The sequence below is a fragment of the Branchiostoma belcheri genome, unplaced genomic scaffold (assembly GCF_001625305.1).
Source record: "Branchiostoma belcheri isolate BF01 breed outbred unplaced genomic scaffold, Haploidv18h27 scaffold134, whole genome shotgun sequence".
In the NCBI taxonomy this organism is placed as follows: Eukaryota; Metazoa; Chordata; class Leptocardii; order Amphioxiformes; family Branchiostomatidae; genus Branchiostoma; species Branchiostoma belcheri.
This window is the reverse complement of record NW_017802758.1, coordinates 296,803-311,557: the sequence shown is the minus strand read 5'-3', so window position 1 is coordinate 311,557 and position 14,755 is coordinate 296,803. Positions and strand designations below refer to the sequence as shown.

Below are 14,755 nucleotides of genomic sequence, written 5' to 3'. Positions count from 1 at the left end.
TGTCCGAGGACTTACAGCTTCAAGCAACCATCGAGCTAAAGGCACTGCGTCTTCTCAACTTCCAGAAACAGGTACAAACACCCCTACTACAAAATGGTTCCTTCTGATAGCTGAATAACAGAGGTCATTCTTTTTTAGGAATATTGATGTTGAAACGTCCAAAATCATATCAAAGGGCAAAATTGTACTGAATTACATGATACTTCATTAAAAATGTTTATTGATGTTCAAAGTCACTTAACTTCCAAATGTGGCACACACACACAAACACACCCACCCACACACACACACACAGACAAACGCTACTGAAAACATAACCTTCTTGGCGAAGGTAAATATACGCCTGTGGTCCAAATGGACCCCGTTCAGGTGTTTGAGGGTTAAGAGCTTAAGCCTCTGTCACAACCAGCCGCGCGTGCAAATACGTGCTGTTTACGTGTAACAACGTCGGCAATTTTTTAGAATCCGTTAGTGGTGAATACCAACACCGTAAGAAATCCTAAGGATTTGGGAGACACGCCGTAGCACTTTAAGTGCATGTAAAACTTTCTCAGCGTGGGGGATGTGTCTTCATTCCCTGTACGAGTCAGACGACGCCCGTGCCCCGTACATGTACGTACCGGTACGTGTACCGCATCTATACGGTAAAGTGGCAATCGCACAGAGATCGTACGTTGTAAGCACGTACAACTCAATACTTGCACAACGTACAATGCACGCAACCGCTCAGGGCCAGACGTAGCCTGAAGACGACATCCTCACACTTTGTGCAACCGTGAAAGTGACGTGTGTTGATGTACTGCACATGCAAGTCCTTCCCCACGTTTTCAGAAAAACGCAGTAGACGTGGCCTCCCAAAAAAAAAATTACGGATAAAAGGCACACACGGCGGGTTGTGACCAAGGATTTATGATTACGTTTCATACTCGCTAAGATTTGACACAAATTGCATATTTATGCATGATCTTAATTATTTCATTAAGAATATATTTATATATTCACAAAACAGAACTTTTCAGGAAACAAAAATCATTCCAGTGTTACTTGACTTTAAAGCACCCCTATGTGTGGATCAAGTTAGAATTATTCACTAAAAATAGTATAAACTACTACTCTATGAAAAATGTACAATAAAATGTCGATTACTGAAACCAAAACTAAATTGGAAAAAAAATTAATTTCTAAACACTGCATTTTTTTATTTTTTTTATTTTCTTATGTTAGTTTTATTTCATTTTAGAAATAAACATTACAATTTCGAATACCTTTGTGGGCATCCTAGCGGTATTTTTTTGCGTTTTCATGTATTTTTGGTTAGATTAAAAATTGAAAAAAAGCATGTTTGTAGTTTTGCCCTGACAACTGGCATTGTTATATTGACATGTATTTTTATACGTTTTGTTATATATATTTTTATACTTTTTATATTCTTTATGTGTATTCCATTGGGCTTAACTTTTCTGTGTCTTTAGTTAGTCAGATTTTCAACTCAAGTTGCAGGAGAAGGCTACAAATTTCAATTCAGAAGGGCAAAATGCAACAGCCTCTCCCAACCCTGACGTGCGGCATCGTGTGCTAGGTGCCCCACATAAAAAGGTGAGCACCTCTCCCCCAAAAAATTCTGCGGAGACCCTGAATATTTATATATTTTCATTTCAGTACTTAGTGGTGTACATGTATGTATGTATGTATTTTTAAATGTTTCTACTATGTTGTTGTAATTATGTAATTTTAATTGTTTGAGCCTTGGAAGATTAGCCCTTCGGGGCTAAAAGGTTTCGAAATAAATGAAATGAAATAATAAGATAGAATACATCTGCTTAGATTTTTTTCTACCATGTTGTATTCGTGTCATTATCAACATCCAGACTGTAAATGCACATATTACAGAGCTAAAATAGTATCTGCATTATAAAGCAACTTTCAACATTATATCAATACAAAAAACTTACTGATATTTTGATTGCACAAGTACAATCTTTGACAGTAGTTAACAATTCGACTCATTACAATCATCCCAAAAGGAAGACGGGGGGTGCTACAGACTTTCTGCAACATATAACCCCTGCTCACCAAACCACGTATTTCGTCAGTATACTGTGACGTCACAAAACCGTTGGTTTGTTTATTCCTTTGCAAATACCATAGTTGTACAGTCGAAACTTTGGGTAAGTCCCATTTCTTGTGAAAGATAGTAGAGTTTTTACTTGCTCAATATTTACTTTTACCAACACTTATAAACATACGCTGTACTCTATATTTCAAAATTCCGTCTATGACGAAGTTCTGGTACATCCGTTGCCACTTGTTCTTTTGTCATTAGCGTCGCCAAATTGAAAGATTCGGCTTCCTCTTGTTCTTCCTTTTCTTTCCCCGCTGTGCTTTCTTTGTTCCACTCTTGGTTTCTGCGTGTGCTGTTGATTCAAAAATTATATTTTACAGCTAGAGATAAATGACCTCAAACCATTGCCAATGATGTAAAATTTAGCTATAAATATATATAATCAATTATGACAATAATACCACCATTTGCACGACATGAGTTTGTTAACAATACCTTCAAACTAATTACAGACTTAACAAAGAAAGCTATTCTTAGATGAAACAAATGTTGTCCTCATCTGAATGTTAAAGTTAATGATGTTCACCTACTAAATGGATCAAGTATAAAAACCCCGGCAGTTATAACTATGAAATCAAATATTTTTTCCTTAACTATGAATAAAATTTTTTTATCGACACAATTTATTTATTTGCTTTTAATGACATAAACAAAATGTACAAAACTTTCGTATAAATGTTAAATTTGTTTTTTTTCAACGTCTTGTAAAATTCTCGATACCAACCTTTGTTATAGGCATGTTTCCCTAATCCCTTGTGCAACTTGGTCCTTTTAGCCCCCATCATTGTACCTAGAAGGAAATTATAAGAACTAAAATCATGTCCATGCACGATGTTAGGTAAAAGTTTGATAAGATGATAGAAATCTATCATTTTCTATAGTTGTAAATTCCGTTTCTTTTATCAGGCCACAGCAAGTAAATTTTATGGATAACATCCTCCACAGACTCCAAATCTAATGTAAGCGGGCGAAAAAAAACAAGGCGGGCCGAAAAAAAAACAAGGCGGGCCGAAAAAAACAAGGTTCCTACATTTAAAAATGTTGACTAAACCATTAGACAAATGGTTTTGATTCAGTGGGAACATCACATCTATACACAGCCAACATCACATATCACTGGATTAGAGTAAGAAATAAAACATTTAATCAGGGCCTTTTCTTGTCTCCTCTCTTCATAGTTATCTGCCATCCACCTTCCGGCATGGCAACAGACATCTTTGCCCGTTTTCGGCATGGTGACCACTGTCAGAAGGCAATGATTTTGATGATTTTTCCAAAATCAGGCGAAAATTTATGCGCGCGCTGATGTCATCTATAAAAATTGCTTCCTGTGGCCTTGGTCTTTCGTTTGTTTAATTTGCACGGCACACAGATACATTGATGACGGTATGATTGGATGAGAATCCCTTCGATATAACCTCTGGTGTTGCGCCACCTTGCGACAGTCACTGGCCCTGCAAAGAACAATGCTGTCTACTTCCTACTTACGTGGTGTTTTGCAGACGTCTTGTTCCTCAAATGGGTAAAGAATGAGCGGTGGTGGCTCACGCATGGTGATCAGTTGCTTTAAAAGAAAGGATTACGAGGGTTTTAATGAGTTTATTGCAAATGCATGCCCGAAGGCTAATTGCAAGTTACAAACATTAAAGAACTCTGAAATAGAGTATAAATTTAATAAAAATAACTTCAAAATGCACATAATGAAATCTAATTGTCTAAAACTATTGCTACATCTAAAACTATAGTTTTTATTATAGTTTTAGATGTAGCAATAGTTTTAGACAACACACAATTTACAGAGAGATCAAATTTTCAGCGACCACTGTCGCATTCATCAGGATAATTAATGACCGTCACGTACATGTATCAGTAAACTCTCGTGTGAATAAGGTCACGTGTTTGTAAACCGTAACTCTCGCGAGACCACGCTGTGAAGTGATTGGTCATTAATTATCCTGATGAAGGCGACAGTGGTCGCGGAAAATTTGATCTCTCTATAAATTGGGTGTTAAAATATAGTTCAACGTTTTACTACAGATCAGTCTTACCTGATGATATGCCTCAACGCTAGTGTCTTTCTTCATACAGGTAACAGACGTGTTTCCGGTTCTCTGTAGTGCCTGAAAAACAAGGTGCAAGAGGACAAACTAAGGAGTCATACTATTCTTAAATATTAAAAGCATTTTTGTCGCTAAACAGAATAATGATTTTTTCACTGGCTAAAAATCTTAGAAGCAATGATCAAAACGGATGAAAACGGACTGTTGAAATGTGTATCATTTTGTTGTTCTTACCTGGAATGTTTGCCTGGTATTTTCATCCCAGTCGATAGAGTGCAGTAGTTTTTGTATGGTGTTACCAGCCATGTGAGGAGGTTGGGTGGGTACATAGTCGTTTTCGGCGGCGCTGTTAAATATTTGGGACAATTTAAAGGAAAATGAAGTTGTTTTGATAGAATTTCTCTAAAGAAAACATTACCAGAGACATCTTTCTAGTTTTGTCTTTTAATGATATGAATTAATAATATGAATGATGTGAATTAGTGATAAGAATTAATGATATCATTTCTATTTCAGAAATTTGGTTAGTAAATAAAAAAAATATATATATTATACGTTTTTATTTTCCTGGTTATCCTGGAGTCTTGTATTTTTTTGTGTCGGTATTAGGCCACGCTGACCTAATTTTATGGCTGGCATCCTCTGAAAACAAGTGCGTGTGGACGAATTTAAGTACGATTTCATCCAAAAAATGCTTCTAACACGAATACAAAGCAGGTATTGTGAATATGCGGTAGTGCTTAACTACCTTTACGAAGGACTAGCCGGCACATGCTAGCCGTTTACGGCATTTATGAGTCAGCGTTGTATTAAGACTGTATTCAACACAGACGTTCATTTTCAACTGTCTAAGACGCATCTTTGACATTAGACCACAGCAAGTAAATTCTATGGATGACATCCTCCGCAGACTCCAAATCTAATGCAAGCGGGCAAAAAAAACAAGGCAGGCCAAAAAAAGCACGGTTCCTAGATTTTCAAATTTTGACTAAGTCATTGTTCAAATGGTTTTGATTCAGTGGGAACATCACATATACACATATCACTGCATCAAAGTAAGAAACAAAACATTAAATCAGAGCTTTTTCTTGTCTCGTCTGTTTATAGTTATCGGCAATCTACCTTCCGGCATGGCAACAGACATCTTTGCCCATTTTCGGCATTGTGACCACTGTCAGAAGACAACATTCGTTTTTTTTTTTCAAAATCAGTCGAAAATTAATGCGCGCGCTGATGCCATCCATAAAAAAATTACTTGCTGTGGCCTCAGCTATTTTGATTAGATGACCAGAGAAGATCCGGATGGAGGGTAGTGGGGCAAGACAGGAACGTGTTGCCGTATATAGATCACGAGGAGGAAATAGTAGTATCAATGAGACTATCTTCCCAATTTAGCGGTGTGCGATGCAAAATTAATAAAGATGCGATGATGCCTATTAAGTATCCAAGTATCCGAGAATCACTATTTATCCAGGATAAACTTTTGTAACATGTACTTAACATTGTTGATCTTGATATTAGAATAAATACCTTTATTGTACATACATACCCACAGGATTAAGTACATGACACAACAGATAATATACATGTACAGGATGATGATAAAACTAGCACTAGCACTGGTGTACATTAGGTAATTCCACTTCTGTTCGTTTCTCTTTGATGGAGAAACGGTAAACAAAACATCACAGCTTGTCTAAGGTCACTAGAAATGTGTCTCTGTACTAGTTAGTATGTATATATGTGCATAATTGATACTTTAAGGTCACACCAATTTAATTTGTTGTTTCTCGGATTTTTCAGGACAAAAAATATGAATAGACAGGGCGAAATAAAAAAAAAAAGCCCATGGCACCCCGTGATAGCCGGAAATGTTACGATTTGAGCCATTAAATCAACAAACCAGGCTGGTTAATAATTTAAACAATAGATTTTGAACTTTTAATGAAACAGTTGCATTGTTATATTGAAAAATTTTAATGACTATGAATAAAGGGACGTTCTTCGACTGTTGTGTCCAAAACATTTATTTCGTTGAGCATTTTACAGTTGATTCAAAACCTAATTTTTGTTTTAAATCAGAAAAAAATGGACAGAGCGATCCGAGAAACAACAAATCAACTTGGTGTTGCCTAATAAGGATATCCATTAGCTGCTCACAGGCATGAAACACTGATGCAATTAGGCTATAATATAACCATATAAAGCACCTGAAGGTAACTTCTGTGGCCCCGAGCGCCGCCAGGTAAGACGCCTTGTGTGGGTTACTCTTACACCGTCTTAGCTTCATGTTCGGGTAGTGAAGTATGTGACCAAAACACATCTCTTCTTCCGTACTCAGGCCTCCCTATTGGCAAATATGTCAACAGTAGTCTTTAATACGGTATGAAACTAATGACAATGAAATACGGAAGTCACCTTTAACTAACGATTTAGAAATCATTACAGACAAATCCACAATATTATACCTTCGGCAACTGAAGCAAACATTTTCGTCTGACGAATTCAGAATGTTTCTTACTGATTCTAAACTAATTTTTTTGCAAAATCAAAATTAGCGATATGTTATGAAAAGGTTAGCAACAATCAAGCATTCTCTGTGGCCCTAGGGATTCAAGTGTAATTACAAGCAGCCATCGCAATGGATGTACATAAGTGGAAACAGTAGTATTCTGAAAGTAGATTTGATTGTGAGAAACTCACGTATGTAACCTTCCGCCTGTCAGTGGTATTGTACGTACACTCCACTATGATGTAGTCGCCCTGAAACAGAAAAAAAGATCACATGGTTTGCAGTTAACTGCACGTTTGCGCCTGTATTTTGTCTTTAAGTCATCATTTTCATTATCGAATTTTTTTTCTTATTGTTCTTTAATCTGCGCCGTGTATTGATTGCTTAAAAATATCAGCCCCTCTCAATTGGTGAAAAGCAACAAAAATCTCAAACTAAAAAAATAGTTACAGCACGTCTAACTACGCCGGTATTCAAAACTGTCTCTAATATTCTATGTAAAGACATTCAAGTTATGATTATCATTTCATAATAATTTATTACATATGACCCAATAACAATTTAGCTCATATGTATATCCCAATAATTATACCAAACAAGCAGAATTTTACCTCGCAGACATCAGTTAATTATGGAATAGGGCTGACTCAACTTTTTACATATTGACTATAAAATCCCAACTGTTAGTTAAAACCTGAAGTTTTTGGAGTTTACAAGCATACCTTTAAAACTTCTACCTCCTTCTGTAGACTGACAGTCTGCTGAAAGTTGAAGTCAAAGTTTTCATCGTTCCGTATCCACGGCAGTTCCACTCCGTTCCGCACGTGGCGCATCTTCATCTTCCTTCCCGCCAGGTGAGTGTGGAAATGGACGCCGATCACGTGGATCTTCTCTATGGACTCTTCCTCCATTGCCTGTGGAAGACATTGCCACAACAAAGATCCGTAGTTACATACTAAATACGTATACCTAGCTATCATAATTCCGACTATGTAGATAGTGGAGGGATATAATTTGGAAGTTAAACTTCCTAACACCATTTGCACACAGCTAAACTTGTCCAAGTTGTTACCTCGATAACACCCACACTCTTTCTCAAATAATGCGTGCTAAGCAGAGAAAGCAGTATGTACCATTTTATGTGAGGAAAAAACTCACGTGGTACAAGTCGAATAAAACGTTACCTTCTCCAGACAGTCTGGATAACAAGTTCCGACTGTAACAAAGGCCTGACTCCCAGGCGGGATGATGAGTGTCCGTGCCACCTCCATGCCAAGCTGCATGAAGCCCAGGTCGTGCTGCCGCAGCTCTGAGGTGTACAGTAACCGGAGACCAGACCTGTCCACTATGCCTGTGTACAACAATGAGACCAAAAGAAGACCAAATGACAACAAAAAAGGCTGTAAAATACAATAATTATGAGAAGTGTACATACAAAAATAGTCACTTGATGTTTGTTCCAATCACGATGACTGAGAAATTGAGCTTGCCTGGCCTTCCTAAGGTGGATTTTTGGAGACTCTCTAGCAAGCTTCCCGATTATCCACTTCGGGCATCTCTATTTGCATCTGTATGTTTTATTTTTGCATATCTGTGCTTTTTCTTGAGCTGACATCACTGGGTGACATCAGCTCAAGAGAAACTACAGATAGGCAGAACTAAAATGTAGAGATGCAAATCGTCTGCCAGGACTGGCTTGTGCTGACTTTTCCAATGTAGGGCGTTAGAACTTCGAATGTAACAGGAGAACCGTGCATATTTATCATAAATGTGTCTGTTTACCAGGTAATACTAGTTATGTTAAGTACAATATGTTAAGGTCATATTTTTGTGTCATGAGCACTTAAAAGGTGGGACATAATGCATGTCGCGGCTTATAGCACTGAAAAGCTAAACCTACCAGACATAGTTTAAAAAGCAAATAACATGTTTCTAGAATTTAATATTTTGTACGTTGTTTCATCACTCCCATCTCTTTGTTAGCTGTAATAACCTTTCGGGGCATGCACTGCCAAAACAATTGTAAGTCAAGAAATATGTCTACTGTTTTATGTTAGAAAAACTGATTTAATAACATTAACAACGTACACAAAACAAACACTACCACACTGTGTGTTGTTGTGATTTGCAGTCTGGCTTAAGAACATACAGGTATATTTGCATATAGTAACATACAATTAACGTATAACAAGGGTATGACATAGAGAATGTCCTTGCTTATACCAACTACTTTTTCAAACGTTGTTTATCGTTTAGCACTATATAGAGAGGGGATAATAAAGAGAATGTCCTTGAAAATATAAAATTCTTTTTTAAACAGTATCTGTCAGGACTATAATGCACTCACCAGTCTTATGCTGCGGGTTGTTGTAGTGTGTCTCCATAACAAAGAACGTTGGATCGTCAGGACCACCTACGGAAAGACCGGCCTTTTCTGGGTAGTAAATGCCCTGTATAATTAAGAAAAAACATGCACGCCATTGATTTGATTAAAATATATTATAATATGTAATTAAGTAAAGTCATAGAAGGGGTGGATTTTTTTATTACTAAAAAGTGTATAATTGTTAAACATCTAGGGAAGTCCGTTATAAGTTGCATTGTAGCAATCCCAAGAGTGTTAAATGCAAATTGTTAGACAGATTCTTTATGCAAAACAGTCATGTATTTACCAGTATTTAAAACTCAGTTTTTAACGCAGGCAAAATCAGATAACTGCCTTAATTTCTTAAAGAGTTAGGCACTACTGACCTCTATATCTACTTCCTAGGCTGTCAGCCTGATCTTACAGTAATCAACACCCTGGCGACTTTCCTATGTATTGCAGTGGAAGTGTTTCATATTCATGACCTTACCTTAGACCTTAGACCTTAGTTCCTCCTGTGCCGAATGGCACATCGGGCAGCAAGCTTCCACTTCTTTTTGTCAGCGGCCACTGTCTCCGCCTCCTCCCAGGGGATGTTTGCCCTTCTTAGATCATCTTGGAAGGTCCTGCGCCAGGTGTGTTTCGGCCTTCCCCTCTTTCTTCTGCCGTTGTGGGGTACCCAAGTCATCGCTGTCTTAGAGTGCCTTCTGCTGGGCAGACGGAGGATATGTCCTGCCAGCTGCATCCTTTTCTCTGTTATGATGGTACTCAGAGGCTTGGACTTGGTCCTGTTTAGGATCTCATCGTTCGTTATGTGATCCTGCCACCTCACCTTCAGTATCCTCCTCAGGTTTCTCTGGTGGAAGGCGTCTAGCTTTCTGGATGCTTTAGCTGTACATTTCCAGGTTTCGCTAGCGTAGATTGCAGTGGGTAGGACAATACTGTTGTATAGTCGGAGCTTGGTGTCAAGGTTGATGGTGGTTGCTGACCAGATGGAGTTCATCCGTCGGAACACAGAAGCTGCTTTCCCCACCCTACAGTTAATGTCAGGCTCTACTTCTCCGCTGTTACTGATGACACTCCCAAGGTAGGTAAACTGATCCACGACCTCTACCTGGCTGTTGTTGACAGTGATGTTCAGTCGAGGTTGACCTGTGTGGTTTCCCACCTCCATCGCCTTGGTCTTCTCCGAACTCACCCGTAGCCCAACTTTTCCAGAAGAGGTCTCCAGTTTCGTGGTAAGGTGCTGTAGGCCTTGGTTATTCTCGGACAACAGAGCAAGGTCATCTGCAAAGTCTAAGTCCGCAAGTCTGGACTCTTCCCTCCACCTAATGCCCTCCTTCCCGTCTCCAGTGGTCTTTCTCAAGACGAAGTCAATTGTGATCAGGAACAAGAAGGGGGAGAGGATACAACCCTGTCGGACCCCTGTGATGATGTTGAAGAAGTCTGTTGTCCCTCCCTCCGTTCTCACACAACACCTTGAGTTTTCATAGAGGCCCTTAAAGATCCTGACAAATCGGGCTGGTATTCCGTATGACAGTGCAATGTTCCAGAGGGTCTCTCTGTGGATACTGTCAAACGCCTTCTTGAAGTCAATGAAATTTTAAAGCTAACGGTGTTTGGTGTTCCAGGCATTGTTCGATGATGTTTCGAAGGGTAAATATCTGTTCTGTGCAGGAGCGGTTGCTGCGGAAACCAGCTTGTTCCTCTCTTAACAGGCAGTCCACAGCTTTCTTCAACCTCCTGAGGAGTACTGCGCAGAATACCTTTCCAGGGATGGATAACAGAGTGATTCCCCGCCAGTTGTTGCAGTTGGAGAGGTCTCCTTTCTTCGGAAGCTTCACGATAACTCCCTCCTGCCAGTCCCTAGGAACCTGCCCCTCTTGCCAACAGCGGTTCATCAGCCTGGGTCAGCATTTCCACTGTACAATCCCCTCCATGCTTAAGCATCTCAGCCGAGATTTCGTCCAGTCCTGCTGCCTTGTTACTTTTCATTGCTTTAATGGCCTCCTCCGTTTCCTCTTTCCTGACTGGTTCCTCGCAGACATCCAGCTGCTCTGCTGTTTCCTCTGTACCAAAGTCATACAGGGTGTCCGGGGTTGGTTGATTCAGCGTTTCCTGGAAGTGTTCAACCCACCGTTGGTCTTGCTCTTCTGTAGTTAACAGTGTCTTTCCGCTCTTGTCTTTCACTGGTACACTCGAGTTGTTCCAGTTTCCAGAGAGCTCCCTCACCAGACGGTACAAGGTCCTTGAGTCGTTTTTCTTGGCTGCCTCCTCAGCCTCTGCGCTTTTCTTGTCTAACCAGTGTCTTTTGTCTGCACGGCAGCTCTTCTTTACTTGGCGGTCAAGGTCACGGTACTGGTGGTCTGTTTGTTCTTTCTCTTCCTCGGTCTTTGCTCTATCTCTGAGCCCTTTTGTCTTCTTCCTTTCGTCAATAAGTTCCCAGGTGTGCCCCTGTATCCATTGTTCCTTCCGTGAACCACGCCTTCTCCCAATGGTTTCCTCTGCACTCTTTGTGACTGTTTCCTTAAAGAGTGCCCACTGGTCTTCCAAGTCCGGCCCCATGTCTTGAAGCAGCTGGAATCTGTTCTGGAGTTCGAGCTTGTACTGTTGACTGACCTCAGGGTCCTTGAGCTTCTCAGCTGCATACGGCTTCACTTTCTTCTGCACTGTGAGCTTCTTCAGCCTTAGCCTCACCCTTGCTCCCAGCAGATGGTGGTCTGATCCCACGTCTGCACCCCTGAATACTCTGACGTCGAGAAGTGATGACCTCCAACGTTGGTTTATGCAAACGTAGTTGCATTATGCCACAGCAAGTACTTTTTATGGATGAAATCAGCACGCGCATTTATTTTTATCTCATTTTGGAAAAAAAATATTGCCTTCTGACAGTGGTCAACATGCCGAAAATGGGCAAAGATGTCTGCTGCCATGCCGGAAGGTGGATGGCAGATAACTATGAAGAGAGGAGACAAGAAAAGGCTCTGATTTAATGTTCTGTTCTTACTTTGATGCAGTGATATGTGATGCTGGCTGTGTATATGTGATGTTCCCACTGAATCAAAACCATTTGTACAATGATTGAGTCAAAATTTGAAAATGTAGGAACCTGTTTTTTTCGGCCCGTCTTTTTCTCGCCTGCTTGCATCATATTTGGAGTCTGCGGAGGATGCCATCCATAAAATTTACTTGCTGTGGCCTAAGTAACACTACTGACCTCTCCTCCTATTTCCCAGGCTACCAGTCTGATCTTACAAGAATGCCAATCTTCCGGGAAGTCGTGGCTGTGACGCGCGTGCTGGACGCCATCATACATGTCTGGATCCACGTCCTTCAGACAGGTGTACAGGTCCATGTGATGGATCATACCTTCGTGACCTGGCTGTAAAACTGGTTCAAACTGGAACAAAGCGCATGTGTTTAAGACATCCAATCCAGTGTTAAATAGAAATTTGTATTATATTGACATTCCCGAGCACATTTTAATAATCTCAAACTTGATGCGCCTGAAGTAGCCTATTCACGAGTTTCACATCCCCATAATGCATTGCGAAAACAGGGGTCTAAACCTCATTTGCATAATAGGACAGAAAGACACCAGAATTATCTTGTTGACGTTAAACAGCTTGTTTTTTTCTGTGTTTTGAGCTGTCGGGGCATTTTATGCTCAACGCTAATTAAGTTACTATGGGTCAAATCGGACATTAAATGCCCCAAAACCTGTTTTCGCAATGTATTCTGGTGATGGGAAAAACGTGAATACAGGCTATGTAAGGAGTCCCTTTATTTTTGGAATGCCATAAAAAAATTGGAACCAGCGTACGATAATAAAGAACAACCTTTTTTTCGTAAAAAAAAACAATTTGGGGAAGGACAGAATTAGTATATTAAAAAAATGACTTTAGAAATCCAGTTTTGCAACCCTAAAATGTCATTTAATGCCCTTAATAATATGATAATATAACTTATCACTAGGATCCTATAAAAATTACTACATAATAATGCAATACCTATTTACATGTAGCTAGAATTTATATACGTTTTGCTTGATTTTGACCATTGTTCGATCTAGTCTTTAACGAGTGGAGAATGTGGAACATACCGCTATGATGTGTCTTTTTCCTCCGAAGTCTGGAACCTTGAATCCGCGGTACCAGTAGACCGTCTGTTTCTTCATTACGCTATACTGTAGAGGCGATATCAATTATCATTTGACATTAACACGCTGGATATTTACGCTAGTATTCTTAGATTTTTTTAAATATCATTACAATTGTAAATAACGAATGATAGTTTATAGCGGTGTATTGTATTGCATTTTTTTGACTATTGTATTGTACGTTATTGTAGGACTTTGTATTTTATGTCAACAATTGTTCGACATTGTAATTTGTATTGTATTGTATTTATATTATTGTTTTTGGGAGGACAACTTGTAAAGATGTCAATACACCTGTTTTGTCCTCCCTTCCACTTGTATGTTTGTACATGTGGTGAATTCTCATAAACAAATAAACAAATAAATAAACAGTCCTGACAAATGGTAACTACTTGGTAACACTAGACATAACTGGTAGACATAACCACACTCCCCTAGAACAACGAATATGTTAGTACTGTGATCTGGGAAGAATTGAAGATGAGAAACATTTTGTAACAGAATGTAAACTATACAACAAAGAGAGGGTAGAACTTGATATAATCTGATACAATCTATGTTCCTCTTCGTCATACATCTAAGCTGTAAAGATTTATATTTTTAATGAGCTTACTAATAGACAAACCTTCTATATTGAAACATACCTGTTCTTACCTTTTTGTCATTTACAAAAAAACAAGAAACCGAATTTACTTAATTTACCTAATTGTAGTTACTTGATGATGTATATATGTAACTTTATCTGTATGCCATACTTTTGCTGTGACCTGTACTTAACCCATTGGGTATATGTGTACAATGAAGGTATTCATTTATTCATTCATTCATTCATTCATTCATTCATTCATTCATTCATTCATTCATTGAATTCAATTCATTCAATCATTCATTGAATTCATTCATTCATTTGATCACACAAATCCAAACACACGTGTATAACTCAGCTTACCGTGTTTAGTAAGTCAATGGTTTGCACATCGTCTGGCATCTCCCTGTTCTGCGGGACGTCCAGCAGCATGAGGCTGCGTGCTCCCCGGGTCTCCCCGTGGTACATCAGCGCCGTGTCGTGCGGGGGGTCCTGGTCATGGTACGCCCAGATAACACGGGTGGTACCGGCCTATAAAACAGCATAACTATAAAGGTAAGAATTGCTCATGGTACGCCCAGATAACACGGGTGGTACCGGCCTATAAAACAGCATAACTATAAAGGTAAGAATTGCTCATGGTACGCCCAGATAACACGGGTAGTACCAGCCTATAAAACAGCATAACTATAAAGGTAAGATTTGCTCGTGGTACGCCCAGATAACACGGGTAGTACCAGCCTATAAAACAGCATAACTATAAAGGTAAGAATTGCTCATGGTACGCCCAGATAACACGGGTAGTACCAGCCTATAAAACAGCATAACTATAAAGGTAAGAATTGCTCTTGGTACGCCCAGATAACACGGGTAGTACCAGCCTATAAAACAGCATAACTATAAAGGTAAGAATTGCTCATGGTACGCCCAGATAACACGGGTAGTACCAGC

At 39.3% G+C, this 14,755-nt stretch overlaps 1 protein-coding gene across 1 annotated transcript; it reads right to left on the bottom strand.

Moving 5' to 3' along the window:
- Positions 1–2,319: 2,319 nt before the first annotated feature.
- Positions 2,320–14,326, bottom strand: LOC109464197 (DBH-like monooxygenase protein 1). Its single transcript, XM_019761130.1, has 13 exons — positions 14,168–14,326; positions 13,162–13,245; positions 12,277–12,459; positions 9,042–9,144; positions 7,879–8,045; positions 7,417–7,608; positions 6,886–6,945; positions 6,393–6,529; positions 4,417–4,528; positions 4,171–4,242; positions 3,611–3,686; positions 2,847–2,912; positions 2,320–2,414 (listed from the first exon to the last, which is right to left on the bottom strand). Exons 1-13 carry the CDS (start codon positions 14,270–14,272, stop codon positions 2,320–2,322), a joined length of 1,452 nt encoding a protein of 483 aa, XP_019616689.1. The 5' UTR covers positions 14,273–14,326.
- Positions 14,327–14,755: the final 429 nt, after the last annotated feature.

What these genes read in the sequence shown, in the direction of transcription:
- LOC109464197 (XM_019761130.1), bottom strand. Translation starts at nt 14,272, where the DNA reads ATGTACCACGGGGAGACCCGGGGAGCACGCAGCCTCATGCTGCTGGAC. An exon ending in ATCCAGACTGTCTGGAGAAG is followed by an intron (nt 7,609 to 7,878) that starts GTAACGTTTTAT and finishes TGTCTTCCACAG; the next exon opens with GCAATGGAGGAAGAGTCCAT. An exon ending in ACAGGCGGAAGGTTACATAC is followed by an intron (nt 6,530 to 6,885) that starts GTGAGTTTCTCA and finishes ATTTGCCAATAG; the next exon opens with GGAGGCCTGAGTACGGAAGA.